The sequence below is a fragment of the Hydractinia symbiolongicarpus genome, chromosome 6, assembly GCF_029227915.1.
Source record: "Hydractinia symbiolongicarpus strain clone_291-10 chromosome 6, HSymV2.1, whole genome shotgun sequence".
NCBI lineage: Eukaryota > Metazoa > Cnidaria > Hydrozoa > Anthoathecata > Hydractiniidae > Hydractinia > Hydractinia symbiolongicarpus.
The window spans coordinates 31,028,586-31,043,993 of record NC_079880.1 but is presented as its reverse complement, the minus strand read 5'-3'; the positions used below and the strand labels follow the sequence as shown (position 1 = coordinate 31,043,993).

Here is a 15,408-nt window from a genome sequence, read left to right as displayed (position 1 = left end):
ACGTTTTCGATGGGTGCTGCTGATCGGGAACCTTGACGGCGAACGCCATCCACCCAACAAAATAAAAACAAAAACGGTAACAATGAACTAAACCTGTGCATGCTGAAGTGTTTAACACAACCTTTCTTCATCCAACGTAAGATATTTGAAGATAAAAACTCTCTACAATAAAATTTCCAGCACCACTAGCATCAAAACAAACAAGACGGCATGTAGCGATTTAGGTGTATGACTAAAAGTGCTAAGAAGCAAAAGCGACAAAAGCAACGCGAAATCAAAATGACAACCCAAGCTGAGTTAAGTGGTCTTAACTTGCATTAAACACCTGGAATGTAACTGTATAAATGTATAAAAACTGCATAAATTTTTAATTCCAACTCCAAGTCGCTCCTCCGCGCTTTTATTGTTCCTCGATGTTTCCTTGACCGTACGGTAATAGCTTATCTATGGAACACTTTTCTGCGACACAAGGTACTGCCAACGATAACAGAAAGTAGAATTGTAACGAAGGCTTAGGTAATGCGCATGCTCCGCAGTTTTCAGATTTGGGAAAATTCGTACGGAAAATTCTACCAAAGTTCATTTGACCTTTATACATGGATAGGCCCACCAACGCGTCTAAAAACTCAGAAAGATCATGAGCTTGTAAGTGGTTGAGCTTATTTGCAGAAGAATTGGGTATTTTTTTTAGATCTATAGTGAAGTTGAAATGGGTCGATGTAAGAAATTTACACATACATTTAGCCTATAACTATTACCTCCCTTATCCCCCCCTGTTCCTGTTTTTTTTAAAAACAAATTCTAGTCTAATGACATTAAGCCTTAATTACTAAGTTATTGGGGCGATCATAGGATATAAGAAGCAATAATGTCAATTGTTTAATCATTTTCAACTTACAACTATAGTGAATAAAAACACTAATATAACAATAAATCAGTATGAGATAGTGCCCTTAGAAATGCGTTTTTTCTGCAAATATGTTTACACATTTTTTGCCATCTTTTTATTCTAAGATAATAGTAAGCAGAAGTTTCAGTGGCGTTCGGTTACTCTGTTATTAACAAAATTATTTCAAACACAGTATCTTAGCCCTCCCCTCTGTATTAAAGTTGCATTGTTCTTAGTAATAACAAAATGAGTTGCCATATACAGTTTCTTGACACCTGGTCGATGTTTTTAGATGAATGTTTATTTAATCTAAATGGCACAATGTTCTTTGTTTATTATTCGAACGTTTAACGTTTTAATTTTATATGAAGATGGCGGGGAATAAACACACACACAATTCTGCGTGTGTTAGTAATATCTCTGAAGGGTGATCTGGAGCACTCCGTACTACTTCTGATCATTTAAGGTATATTTATTGAGGCGTTTAGGCACTTAGTTTTAAATCTTTATCCCACAGACACAACAATTTCTTTCTTTCTTACGTTTTCTTCAACATCAAAAAGTGACTCCTAGGTGAGTAAATATATATTATAAACAATTCTCACACCTTGAATACAATTCCTACCACATCTCAATTCTTCTTTTCAAAATAGTTTTTCTAATAAGTTAATTATTATTTTGACATAACTAAAAGACTTCCTTTTACAAACTGTTTAATACGAAAGATTCAAAAGCTGCAGCCGCGCTCTCAAAAACGTGACCGACATAATGGACCCCATCAAGTGTTCCAGGTATATATGATGCAGCCATATAGTACACGTCCAAGATGGGAATGTTAGCATTACACAGTACTTCTCTTGAATAAGCGTTCCACATAATGCTTCTCTAAATGAGCAAACAGAAGAGCTATATTGTTACCTGTTTCAATTACAATCATGCATTAGGGTACTCGCTCAGGGTATCAGTGTTGAGATCTGAAAATGTTATCATAGCGTAACACTCAAACCGCAATGTATTTTTATGAATTTTTATTTGTTCTTTACGCATACGCTGCTCGTTAGAACCTCTTGCTTGTCGTCAAGTTTCAGAGTCTAGTCTGCCCAAAAGAAGGAATTTTGATTAGAGATGCATACTTTTACGGCCAACTTTCTTGCCTGAAGAAATGCGCATACAGTAGAAAATATCAGCCAGTGTACCTATCGTAGGTCTAAGATTGAAACGTTTGCATTCTTTTAAACACTGACAAGTGATAATCTCTTTAATAGTAGCCATCGTATGTCTGCGTGTCCCCGAAAGGCGAGTCCTGTTACGAAACACGAAATTTTAAAATATGCACCAATACCAAATGCGATACATTTTTACCGACTTTGTTTTTACCGCTCGCGCGTAATATACCAAGTATTCCATTCAATCCTGGCCTGTTCGACTTTTTTGTCTTCTGAAAACTTCATATATTTGTATTATTTGTTTTCTGTTAGTTTTCAATGCTAAGATAAATATATTGATACGTTTTTTAGCCATGTACAAATCTCGCACCAGTTTTAGGATTTTTGGCTAGAAACGAAGATTTTAAAGGCTAGCTAGCTAACTACAGCCTTACTTATTTCTATTCTGTATGGTATAAAAGCTTTTTATCCTAACTACCATTTATTTTTTATGTTGAGGCTGTGGCTATTTAGCTAGGTCCTTAGCTATTCTTTGGCTAAAAAGTGAAAGTATAAAAATGCAGTTTGGGTATAACAATATTCTTAAATAATAATTCTTATGCTTAATGCAGTTAGCTAGGTAGTTACGGCTTTTATTATTTTCCTGAAAACTTTTTGTCCAAATAAATGCCTGAGCGATTGTTTTAGCTTGATGGGTAACAACATGCTGTTCCCTGTGTTTTTATTTAAACCAAAGTTGCAAAGAAGTTTTTATGGAAAAAGATAGTACGCCTATACGCCTGTTTAACTTTGTTTAACTACTAAGCGCTTAGTGTTAACAACAGACTGTTTTTTTTTTGGAAAAGGCTGTTACGCCTATACGCATGTGCGACGTGGTTTACCTGTACTAAGTGGTCAGCCAACTGTGACAATTAACTCTTAACTTTTTCGGGAATCACACGTGTACAAATGTGCAGCACTGTTCACCTGGACTAACCGCTCAGTCCTGTCTTAGCAATGGACTGTTTCTTGTATTTTTATTTAAACAAAGTCGATGAGAAAATTGTTTTCAAAAGGGTATTATCCCTATACGTCTATGTAACACGCTTTAACTGCACTAAACGCTTAGTCCAGTGTCACGATTAATTTTTCAACTTTCAGAAAACCTTATTCCGCAAAATAAAATAATATTGCCGATTGTTCTTGCTATAATGGAGTAACAACAGTTTGTAAACTCTGTTTTTATTTCAGCTATTAAAAATATGTTACAGTCGCAACACTTTAATAGTATATGCTCTCCACTTCATTCCCGACATACTGTTACCTGTACTAAAGCGCCCACCGTGTGACACAGTTTACGGCTCTTATTAGGCGCTCCACGGAGTGTTTAACGTTAGGTCACGCCTTTACTTGTGGCTTAACCCGCGTTTCGACGTCAGGTCTCCCGGCTAGTGAGGATATAATAATCAAAAAAGCTTGTAGTTAAACTTAAAATTTCAACTTTAATCCGTGACAAAATAAAGCGGCAAACAGTCTCTTTTTCATTTTTAGCCCCCTCTTCCTTATCATCTTGCCTCTGAAAACATGGATAATAAGGGAAAGATTTTCCCCTTGTCATCAACCATCTCCACCTATTTCTTACACGCTAAAATGTTTTTAAAATGTTTATAAAAATACTAACTCCCTACCTGTTTCGTCAAAAACCTCCTATGATCTTCATTATACTTGTATCTTTCTCTTTCAAAAGGAGCCGTAGTGCTTTTCCAAACAATTCTTGGGAAATTTGCACTATGTTTTGTCTTTAAACTTTGAACGAGTCGGACGAAATCTTCCAACACATCTACCGCTTCATCAAAACTAATATCCATCATTAAATGCAGACCGAAATTTATCAAAACAACGCTGGATTTCTCCAACACATCAGGATGAAGGAGGACTTTCCGAATTGATTCTAAAATTATTGTTTTGTTAAAGTCTTTGTCATCGTAGATGTGTTTCGACGGAGGATTTGGGTATACCCATGTATAAGTCAGATTACAATGATACAGTTCCTTGCAAATTGGTCGACTAAGAAAAAAATCATGCAATCTAAACTGTAACGAGTCACCATGAAAGTATATAGTTGAGCGACTTGGTAATTTCTTATTCTTTGGTATTTCGGGTTTAATTTGCCTCCCGGAGGTGACGAATTCTTGGTCGTTTCTCCAATAACCACAGTGTGAATTGATTGGTTGGCATTGATTGGGACCAGAAATATCCCGTGCATAAATGTCGTCTTGGTTTTTACCTTGAAGTATTGTAAAAAGGAATGACTTTTTTTGTCCAATATATGTGTCCACACCTAATGATCCACGCTTTTGATATTTGCCTTGATCGTCACCTAAATTAGAATACCTGAAATTTTAACACACTAAAAATAAGCATTTGTGCAGAATTATTCGAACTCTCTAACTACTCACACGTTATTCTATGAACAAATTCAGGGAAATATTTTTGAAATTATTTATAGTTGCATTTATAAGGAAATTGTATTGAACGGCTTACAAACTGGCAAGCAAGTTTAACCACTATGTTCTGCTTTAAAACTTTTTTTTTGTCAAATTTTTTGTCTAAAAATTGGGCACGTACTTCGATAAAACGTTTGTGTTGCTATTTGGTCAGAAAAGTATCAACAATCGATTTAAACTAACAGATTGAAATTAGCTTGCTAACGATATGTATCTCTTTAATAATACCCGTATTCCGTCTGCCTGTTTGTGCGCGGAAAAACGTCGTGTTACGGAAACACGAAAAGCTATCTATAAAGGACGAGCGACCACGTGGGTTTTCCACGGGTAACGACTAGTCCCTTTAATAATAGCCGTCGTCTGTCTGTCTGTTTGTCCGCGAAAGCCGTGTCCCGTAACGGAAACACGAAATTTTTAAAATGCGCATCAATACCAAATGCGATGTATTTCTGTCCACTTTGTTGCAACGGGTTAATATAAAGGACGGGCGACTCCGTGGATTTTTCCACGGGCTAACGACTAGTCTATATTATAATACTCTGTCTGTCTGTCTGTCACGCAAAATGGTAACAGCAGTGACGAGACACACAAAATGCGGAAATTAAAGGATGGGCAAACCCGAAGATTTATCCACGGCCCACTGACTAGTATCTTATAAGTAAAATAAATATTTTAGGCTACAGCATACATATACCTTACCACTTTTGAACCACCACGAAGGAGGGTTTCTTAAACCATCACATAAACTCCAGATCAACTCAACCGTGACAGTATAATTACCAGGTTCTACAAAACTAAAATAACTTTCGTACGTTCCATCATTGTTGTCCTTCAAATCAACATGAAATGATGATGGACCAATCACATTCATCCACCAGAAGTCTCCACCAATGAATTTCTTTTTACCGTTACTGTAGTACGTGATGATTTTTATGTAACTTTTAATTTTGGATGGTTTGGCGTTGAGTAGAAATTTACTCTTTTGCACGCTTGTATGTTCGGATTTGTTATCAGATTTTAATTCCCATTTGATGTTATTGTTACATGAAACTATAATGTCCCTCCAATGCAATGTGGAGCATTTAAAAGGTGGCGTATAATCGTGGTAGTTGTTTCTTCTTAAATCAAGATTTTTGAAACCTCGAATTTTCTGTATTTTATTATCTTCTTTATTCAGAGTATCTGTTTTATCTTTTATGTTTTCTAAAATTGTTGTCTTTTCAAGGTCAGTTCCAGATTTTGTGAATTGAATTTTCTCTTTTTCCGTTCCAGTATCTTGTTTCGGCAATTCTTTTTCTATCTTTAAATCTTGTTTTGGTGGTTCGATCTTCTTTTTTTCTGCATTAGTATCATGTTTTGGTAATTCAACTTTTTCCTTCTCATTTTGTAACTGTTTATCAGGCGAAACAATTTTAAACTTGTCGTTAAAAAAATCCCTTGATTCTGCAACTCTCTTTTCGTTTTTAACAATTCTATTTTGTTCCTCTATGTATTTTTTAGCATACTTTAGTAATACCTTCTTATATCCAGTGATATCATTTCCAGTCATAACATGATAGATGGTATAAATCGATATAAGAAGGTAAAAAACAAAAACGCAATACTTAAGAAATGTTTTCATATTCGCCACACAACCCAAATTTCAAATAAAATAAAATTTTATACTAAGGTTCCCGAACTTTCTGCCACTTTGTTTCTGTTAAATTGCAATCATTTTGTTTTGCTAAATGTGTTTGTTTCAACTAAAACCTAAGACACGTGTTTTTTTTTTGTTTAAAGTTATTTTATGTTCAAGTTAACACCATTTTTTAGGACGTTGCATTTCTAACAAACACTAAACTCATTGCTTGGTTACGTATTGTTGCTTAAAATGATATCTTGATGAACCAAAAAATAATAGACCTACCATCCAAATGTCGCTGAATCTGGAGAAACAAAAGTCATTATAACTAAAAATTTGTACACGTTTGCAAAAAGAGGCACAAAATTCTTCGCTATTGTTTTTAAAACTGGCTACAACATCTTTAATAAAATCAAAGGTGTATCTAGCATCATCTAGTGTCGGCTTTTAAAACATCAAAAAACACTTTCTCGTTTCTTCACTATAGCACTCATCTAGGGCTAGCTTGGAAGCACATTCTCCGATGTATTTCTTCAAGTATAGAGGATGTAATTTATTTTCAGGCACTTGGTGATGAGGTTCCGCCACAGAAGTAGGGCCATGCTTGCTATTTTTATTTCTGGTTAAACCTCTTGATGTCTTGAATATTTTTTCGCACTGATAACATTTAAAAACCCTCTTCTATGGAATCAGCAACAACCTAATCAACAATATCTGTTACAGAAACAGATAATTCTTTATCTTCCTCTAAAAGGTTGTCTTCGATAGCTGCAAGAATAGCATCGAAGTCATCACCATAAAAAAAGCGTCTGCTTCAGCCATCTTGTTCAAAATACGTCCCTGGTTGCTCCAGCCACCCCAATAATCTCATCATTGCGCCGTAAAACAAAACAAACGTAAATACACGGACCGGGTACCCAGACTATCTCTTTCTATGACTATGATTTCTACAAGATGGGAGAAATACAAGAAAAGATTTATTAATTTGTGTGTAGCACCTAATATTACAGACGATAAGCAAAAACTTGCTCTGCTACTTAATTATATCGGAGAAGAAGCGTACGACATTTATGACAATTTGCTAGTGCGAGATAGCGACGAGACATTGAATAACGCCATAGATATCTTTGATAAACATTTTAACCCAAAAAGAAAACGTCGAATACGAAGTATATTTATTCAGAAACCTGTAGCTAATTGAAGGAGAAACCATCCACCAATTTTACGTTAGGATGAAACAACAAGCTAACAGATGTGACCTTAACACAAGAATAGAACAAGAAATTAAACAACAATTAATTTCATCGACATGTAATAACAACTACAAAAATACGCCTTAAGAACACAGAGTTAACTTTGCAAGACTTCTTAACGTATGCGAACTCTGTAGAAGATGCTGAACACAGATGACGTTGACAATACAAACAAGCATGAAGAAGAAGTTAATGAATTGAGAAGAAACTTATAATAATCTAGCTTCGGTAAGAGTAAAACGAGTAGAAGAGGAAGTAGTAGCCATACGTATAATAAAACATGTTTTCGGTGGGGTGGTACGTTCCCACATACAAAGCCCTGTCCAGCTGAAGGCAAAACACGTCTTAACTGCAACACAATCGGATGCTTTGCGAGATATTGTAGAAGTTCTGGGGTTAAACGACGACAGGGGAAAGGTTCGGTTAACAATATGGCTACTTCCGAATCTTCCGACTCAAATTCGGAATGTGATAATACACACCATCTTTTTTCACTAACTCGTGAACACGTTTAAGTAATTAAGTAATTCATCGCTTAAAGAGAAATTGTCAACATGTAGTGAAGATGCAAACAGTAGTAAACTCGATTAGTCAGCTTAACATTAAAGTTAACATAAAGGGAGTTACCGTCAGGGCCTTAATAGACACGGGCTCGTCATTTAATTAAGGGGCGGATACAGGTTTAAAAAGTCCTTAGTCAAAATTTTTCGTGAAGCCAAATATTTTTTGTCGCAAATGCCCCAATTATCATTTTTAATGTATAATAAATCAGACACCTATTTCATAAGAATAAATTGAAAGAAAAAACAACAGAAATCTAGCTACTTTTTCATAGCAGCTGGTATTCCAAAATAATGTTTTTCGAAAACTTGAAGGGTTACATTAATAACCCATAAAAATCTTCTTTCTCCCTTCTTGCGCATCACCTAATGTAGAAAACCATGGACAAACTGAATCTAACATGAAATGGGTCAAATTAAGCCAATTGTCAAAACCGGCCAATGGAATAATGAATGAATCTATCAAAACTGACATCTAAACATCAGTATACCGGGTTGACATGATAACAAAGAATTATATAAAAACAAATTTAAAAAAATGAATGTGCAAGAACTATTTCAGTAAAATATATATAAAAAAACAAAGCATATAAAAAACAAGGCTCACAAAGTAAATTTATAAACTGAAATGACTCTTGCTGAAAAGTCAGCATTAAGATATAAATCAGGGGTTGTGCTCAAAGCATCGTAATAAATGTATGTTATAAAATAGGAGTTAGGACTTCAGAAAATCCAAAGATTAGAAACTTTTAGGGTGAACCTAAGATGCTAAGTGTATAATTACCAACTTAAAAGTAAGACTTATCAAAAGATGAGTAAGTAAAAGTAAGTATGGGTAAGTAAGGATAAAGTAAATTGTTTAAATATGTATTAAGTTTTAGCACAGTTTAATAGTAAATTAAAATTAACTGTAATCTTCTAGGATCTCGGTCAAAAATATTAAGTACATCATCTACCTTTGGAATAATTTCTTGATGAATGTACATTAAAGAAAGGCCATTAAGACGATCTTCTGTCATGGTACTACGGCAATAATCTTTTAATCGTCTCAATGATGAAAAACTTCTTTCACATTCACATGAAGTGATAGGGATGGTAGCAAGAATGCGAATAACAACACTGATATTAGTAAAAAGAGACAGGTTTATTGACTTTAAAGTTTGAGCAATTTTTCAGGTCTTGTACCCTGATAATCCAAAGCAAACTTTTCCCACAGCTCTAACTAGACTCTAGAGCAAGAGGATTTGGCATGTCAGATTTGTAAAAATCTACAAACCTTTTGAATTTACTCTTCCAATCTTTGTTGGAGTAAACCATTGAAACTACTTTGGCTGGTACAATGCACAATCCATTATACACTACATAGTTTTCAAAATCAAACGTCGAGTTAAGTTCACTGTTTAAATGGTCCAAGATTGGTATGGTTAAGGCTTTTTTATAATAATCCTTTGGATTGATAGCAGGTTGGTTGTCTCTTAATGTTTGCCTTCTGATTACCCCGTTTCATTTTCTCCTCAACTCCTACACTTTCCGCAACATCTATTACCTCCTTGTAACACGAGTTGTAAAAAAAAACTACATTGTTCCTGCAACTCATAGTTATTAATTTTGTCCTTGTTCAAAAATAGAGTAAAGAAAAGGATGCGTAGAATAAAATTCAGCATGAATAAACAACTCTAAAGAAGTAAGTAACCTTAAATCATGGCACAATGAATTGTCACCTGACAACATTAATGATACCGAGCTGTATAAGCAGTTACCACTTGTTTCAGAGCTAAAATAAGAAAAACAAAGCCAATCTGAGTCTTGTGCCTAGCTAGTAATACATTCACAAACATAACAAGACAACTAAGCTACCATTTATATATTTGGTTAGGACACGTTTTGTAAAATAAAATTATTCTGAGAATAAAACAAAAGAATGTTTAATAAAAACAATTAAGGTCAGGCATATTAAATCTTTGACTTTTGTTTCAGTTTATGACTGAATTATTGCATTGTTATAGCTGAACAAAAACTAAATTGTAAACTTCACAGTCTATTAACAAAAAACAAAGCTTTAGGGATCAGAAAAAAGTTTAAACAAACCTACCTCAAAGCGATGAGTGTTTCCGAGTTGTTTCAAACAAACTTTGTAGGAAAGTCCAAAGGAGCTAACCTATATTTTAATACACTTCCATTCTCCAGCAGCTGCGGAAAATTTATTGTAGGCAATTTTGACAAATCACCAATGCGGGAATTTCTTTCACTACATCGACATTTCTACTTAAAAAAGCACTAGTCACCTTGTCAGACATGGTTTTTGAAGCAATGTTTAACAAGAAAGAACCTTTTTTTCACAAGGGTAATCGTATCCAGCGGACTGCTAAGTCACTAGACTGGTAATTCGAGTTATATCGTTAAGGGCGGCTATCTTTTTTTTCACTCAAATGTCGTGCCGCACATACTATATATGTCACTAGTCTATGTTACAGGTTTGCTCAACTCTGTAGATTTGTATGACTTTTACCGCCGTAAGAAACACTACCGGTTAACGGACCACAGACTATATTCGTCAAAATAATCACGCACCATGCAAATTAAAACAGATACAACGCACAGACGTGGCTCTGCGGCACCCTGAACCGTTGGTCCCCTATTTCATATCAACTCCCGCTCTTCGGCGCACGTTGTTTACATAAATAAAGAACCTTACGCACTACTATGCCCCTCTCGATTGACATCGTCCGTTATACAGGTAGATAATTTACCTTAGTCACTTGACGTCTTTGACGTGGTATGTATCCGCCCCTGTCATTAAATATTCTAAACAAACAAACTTTCGATCAAAAAAAAATATCTCCGGGGGAGCGTTAAAGCTAAAAAATCATGCATCAAAGTTAAAACATATGGCGCAAGTGAGCAATCATTAAAAATTAAGGGCACTGTTAGTCGAAAACAAAAGAAGAATTTTTTTAACAACTGACTTTTACCTTTTACGTAATAGACACCATCCATAGGATACGATGGCCCCTATGGCTCACCTCTCTTCCAAATCAAAATCACTTCTCCTCTATATAACGAAACACTTCTCTTCTGTATTTCGACACTTCTCTTCAGTATTTTGACACTTCTCTTCTGCACTTAACACTTCTGTGCATGTGGCTCTTTACAACTTGAATTCTAAAATCTTGTCCGCAATTTTACATCATTGGTCCGTAGTTTTCATCTTTTGTGAGGTTTATTACACGGGACCAGTCCCCTCGCCATGTGACATATTTTTTCAACAAGAATAAGGTCTGATGATGGTACTGAAAACTGTATTTTGGAAGCTGTTGAGATTGCATTAAGATCTCAGCATAATGACGAATATGCTGGCACTGGCAGTTTTATTGTTGGTACATCAACAGCTAATCAAAGAATCGAATCTTTTTGGTCACAATTTTCAAAAGACAGACCAAGTTGGTGGAGGTTATTTTTTAGAGAACTTGCAGACTTAGGATTTTTAGATGCTGGTGATACACTCATTGCTGAATGTGTACGCTACTGCTTTATGGATTTGATCAGAAAGAACCTTAATGAATTTGCGATTCGTTGGAATCAACATTTGTTAGCACCAAGCAAAGGTGCTACTGCTCCCCGTGGAAGGCCTGATGCATTGTACTTTGTTCCAGAATTATATGGTTGCGAGTCTTTTATAAAAACTTTAGATATTAATGAGCTAGAAGAATTTAGCCAACTATCTGTACCAGATCACGATAATGAGCCTGAATTTATTGAATTCGCGGAAACAGTTCTTTCAATGGAGGGTTTCTCCAAACTTAAGCTAGATACAGCTCATGAAGCTATTGATTATTATATCGCTTTGATTTGTGCAGTCAAAAGATATATGTAATACAACACCTGTAACAATGTAAAATGCTTGGATTTTAGAAATATATATCTTGTTTTTTGAAAACCACGAGTTCTTTCCCGGCAAACATCACAATGTTTATTGCTGCAAAAAAAAATATCTTGGTTTTTGTAAACCACGAGTTCTGTTCCTAACAGACATCACAATCAATGTTTATTCCCGGATAAAGTAGGGTCAATTCTAAGATCTGGATAAATTCATATATTAAGGACCAGATTCAGTCTGGGAAATTTTCGAGCTTATGGAAGAGTAGTGTTTCGCACTTGGAGAGAAGTGTTTCGCACTTGGAAGAGAAGTGTTTCGAACGGAAGAGAACTTTGGATATCAAAGTAGAGAAGTTTTTTATACAGAAGAGAAGTGTTTTTATACAGAAGAGAAGTGTTGTTATACAGAAGAGAAGTGTTTTGACTAAGAAAAGAAATGTTTTTATTGAGAAGAGAAGTGAGCCATAGGGGCCATCGTAATAGAAACTTATTGAATGGCGCAACAGCAATAGCTTTTAACTTAATAACAATGCCCAAAAAGAAAACACCAACAATAGCCACGTGCCTACCAACTTTGAAAGAAAAGGTTGGGAAAATTGGAAAGTTTACCGACTTAAGAATAAAATTACATATTAATGAGAAAATTTCCCCAGTAGCCCAGCCGGAACGACGCATACCGTTCGCTCTCAGAGAGAAAGTACAGAAAGAAATAGAAAGATTAGAGGATTTAGATATAATAGAAGACGTATAAGGTCAACAAACGCCTTGATTAAATCCTCTTGTCGTTCTACCAAAAGGAAAAAATGATTTGCGCATTTGCTTAGATATGCGTAGCGCCAACAAGGCTATAACTAGGACACGGTACCTCACTCCAACCGTCGAAGATCTGTTAGTAAAATTGAAAGGAGCGAAAAAGTTTTCGAAATTAGATCTAAATGCTGCATTCCATCAACTCGAGTTAGACGAATCATGTAGATATATTACAGCGTTCAGAACAGAAAACAATATATACGCTTAATATTCGGGGCTAGAAGTGCGGCAGAAGAGTTGCAACACACATTGGGAACACTGCTTTCCGACATACCATGTGCTCTCAACATTGCTGATGACATCTTGATTTTCGTAAAAAACACGAAGAATAACGATAAAATTCTGACTACCGTGTTTAAACGCCTCGCTGAGAAATGGCTGATATTAAACTTACCAAAATGTATTTTCGATAAGCCTACAAATGAATTCTACGAATACGAATTTTTTAGCGAAGGGATGAAGCAACATCTGAAAATCTGCTTATCCGCTAAATCATGTATTGAGTATTTCGACGAAAAGAAAGAGCTCGTACTTTTTTTCGATGCCAGCCCTGTTTGCATCTCATCGATCTTACTGCAAAAAACGAAAGGGAAAAACGACGTTAGTGTGATAACCTATTCATCAAGAGCGTTGAGCGAAACGGAAATGAGGTACTCACAAATAGAGCGGGAGTGCCTTAGTGCAACATATGCATGTGAACGAAACCGACTATACTTATTTGGACGACCTTTCACAATTATCAATGACAACAAATCATTAGTGACCATCTTAAACAACCCCAAAGCGAACCCACCTGCACGAATTGAACGAATGGTCTTACGACTACAAGAATACACCTTCAACGCCGATTACGTTACTTCACAGGACAATATATCTGACTATTTAAGTAGACACCCGGGACGTATGTCAATCAACGAACGACTTAACAAACTACATCGAAGAACACGTTAACTTTATTCCCACAAACGCTAGCCCAATCGCAATTACATTGGAAGAAATCAAAATCGCCACAAGAGCCAACCCTATCTTACAGAAAGTCATACATCATATCAATGCTCGCTCCTAGTATAAATTAGACCAAATGTTGGATACTGAAGAAGTACGATCGCTGAAACAATACAGAAAAATCAAAGATACACTGACTGTGAACTCAGAGCAGAGCTTAATCCTTAAAGACAATCGCATAGTGTTACCAAGATGTTAACAGAACCTTGCCATTAAACTTTCACATCAAGGTCACCAGGGCTTATCAAAGACCAAAGTCCTACTGCGTAGCAAAATATTTTTCTTTGGCATGGACAGCCCAGTAGCCCAGGAAATAGATTGTTGTATACCTTGTCAAGCAGTCTCCAAGAAAACACGTTATGTGCCTTTACAGTCAACACAGATTCCACCAAAAGTTTGGCAAACCATAAACATGGACTACCTAGGACCATTTCCGGACGGAAAGTATGCACTAGCAATGATCGATCAACGTTCGAGATACCCGCTTGTATCAATCACACCAAGTACATCTGCAAAAAATCTCATCTCAATTCTAAACACAGCCTTTACAAAGTTTGGTTATCCAGAAACAATAATTACTGACAATGGACCACTTTTTTGGTCGAATGAAATCAAACAATACATGAAAATAAATAAAAGGGATCAAACATAGAAGGGTGACCCCGTTATGGCCACAAGCTAACGGTGAAATTGAACGATTTATGCTACCTCAACGAAAATTATATGTACGGCACACGTCCAACATAAACCGTATATAGAAGAGGTTGAAGCGTTTCTCATGGCTTACCGAGTAACTCCTCACGTTGCTACAAACATACCTCCGGCAGACATGATGTTCAACCGAAAAATAGGATATTCAATTCCTGACGCTTTATGGATGAAAAACTTACTTACAACGATCAACAATCAAAAGAACGCTCGAAAATGTATCGAGACAATTGCAATCAAGCGAGACACAGAGAGTTACAAGTGGTAGATCGCGTACTCGTTAAACAAAAGAGGAAAAATAAACTTACACCGCCATATAACCCAATTCTATACCGAATTACACAAGAGGTACGATGATCAGCGCCCAGAATCAAAGGACAAAGTGCCAACTTTCCCGAAATATATCGCATTTTAGGAAAATCCTGGAGGAAGCCAAGGAACGACCGACTGATATTGACTTTGAAGAGGAGGAAGAAGATGAAGGAAGCTATGGCGGCGACCGCACTGACCTTGAAGTCGAACAACCCCAAACGATTCCACCATTACAACAACAAGAACATACGACGACCAAGAAAGTTTCTCGGAAAACGTATCCGCGACGTATCAGGCGACCGCCAAGCAAATGGAGAAAGTAGTAGACTACACATAGAACCAGAGACATGTAAATAGACAGACTAACTCTTACAAAATTTGTTTCTGTTTCTGTTTTTGGTTTTGTTACTGGGAGATATCCCAGTTTTGAAATGAGCGGCGCTAACGCTATAACTCGGGAATATCCTACTCGTTTGCGATCATGCCATGCGTTCGCTTCAATCACGCAGCTTTGAAATCATTTTTAACTACTTTCACACATACCCAGATACCACTTCAAACAAGCGTACTCAATTTTAACATTGGAGGTTCGGCCAAGTAATTTTTAAAGATGCTATCATTTTTTTTGCATATTCGGCAAAATTTGCAGATTTCTTTCGTCGGATATTAGCTTGTCTGTTGGCCATGGGTTGGAATGATATGGTAACTACTTTAAAACCGCA

At 36.0% G+C, this 15,408-nt stretch overlaps 2 protein-coding genes across 2 annotated transcripts; one reads left to right on the top strand and one right to left on the bottom strand.

Annotated features, from left to right (window-relative positions):
* Positions 1 to 1,459: 1,459 nt before the first annotated feature.
* On the bottom strand, positions 1,460 to 6,514 carry LOC130648295 (uncharacterized). The gene is made up of 3 exons (XM_057454334.1): positions 5,241 to 6,514; positions 3,723 to 4,414; positions 1,460 to 1,774 (listed from the first exon to the last, which is right to left on the bottom strand). The coding sequence occupies exons 1-3, from the start codon at positions 6,160 to 6,162 to the stop codon at positions 1,592 to 1,594; spliced, it is 1,797 nt and encodes a 598-aa protein (XP_057310317.1). The 5' UTR covers positions 6,163 to 6,514; the 3' UTR covers positions 1,460 to 1,591.
* Positions 6,515 to 13,955: 7,441 nt separating this feature from the next.
* On the top strand, positions 13,956 to 14,318 carry LOC130648265 (uncharacterized protein K02A2.6-like). The gene has a single exon (XM_057454306.1). The coding sequence runs from the start codon at positions 13,956 to 13,958 to the stop codon at positions 14,316 to 14,318; it is 363 nt and encodes a 120-aa protein (XP_057310289.1).
* The last annotated feature ends 1,090 nt before the right edge of the window (positions 14,319 to 15,408 follow it).

What these genes read in the sequence shown, in the direction of transcription:
- LOC130648295 (XM_057454334.1), bottom strand. Translation starts at nt 6,162, where the DNA reads ATGAAAACATTTCTTAAGTATTGCGTTTTTGTTTTTTACCTTCTTATA. An exon ending in TTCGTGGTGGTTCAAAAGTG is followed by an intron (nt 4,415 to 5,240) that starts GTAAGGTATATG and finishes ATTCTAATTTAG; the next exon opens with GTGACGATCAAGGCAAATAT. An exon ending in GGAGGTTTTTGACGAAACAG is followed by an intron (nt 1,775 to 3,722) that starts GTAGGGAGTTAG and finishes TTGCTCATTTAG; the next exon opens with AGAAGCATTATGTGGAACGC.
- LOC130648265 (XM_057454306.1), top strand. Translation starts at nt 13,956, where the DNA reads ATGGACAGCCCAGTAGCCCAGGAAATAGATTGTTGTATACCTTGTCAA.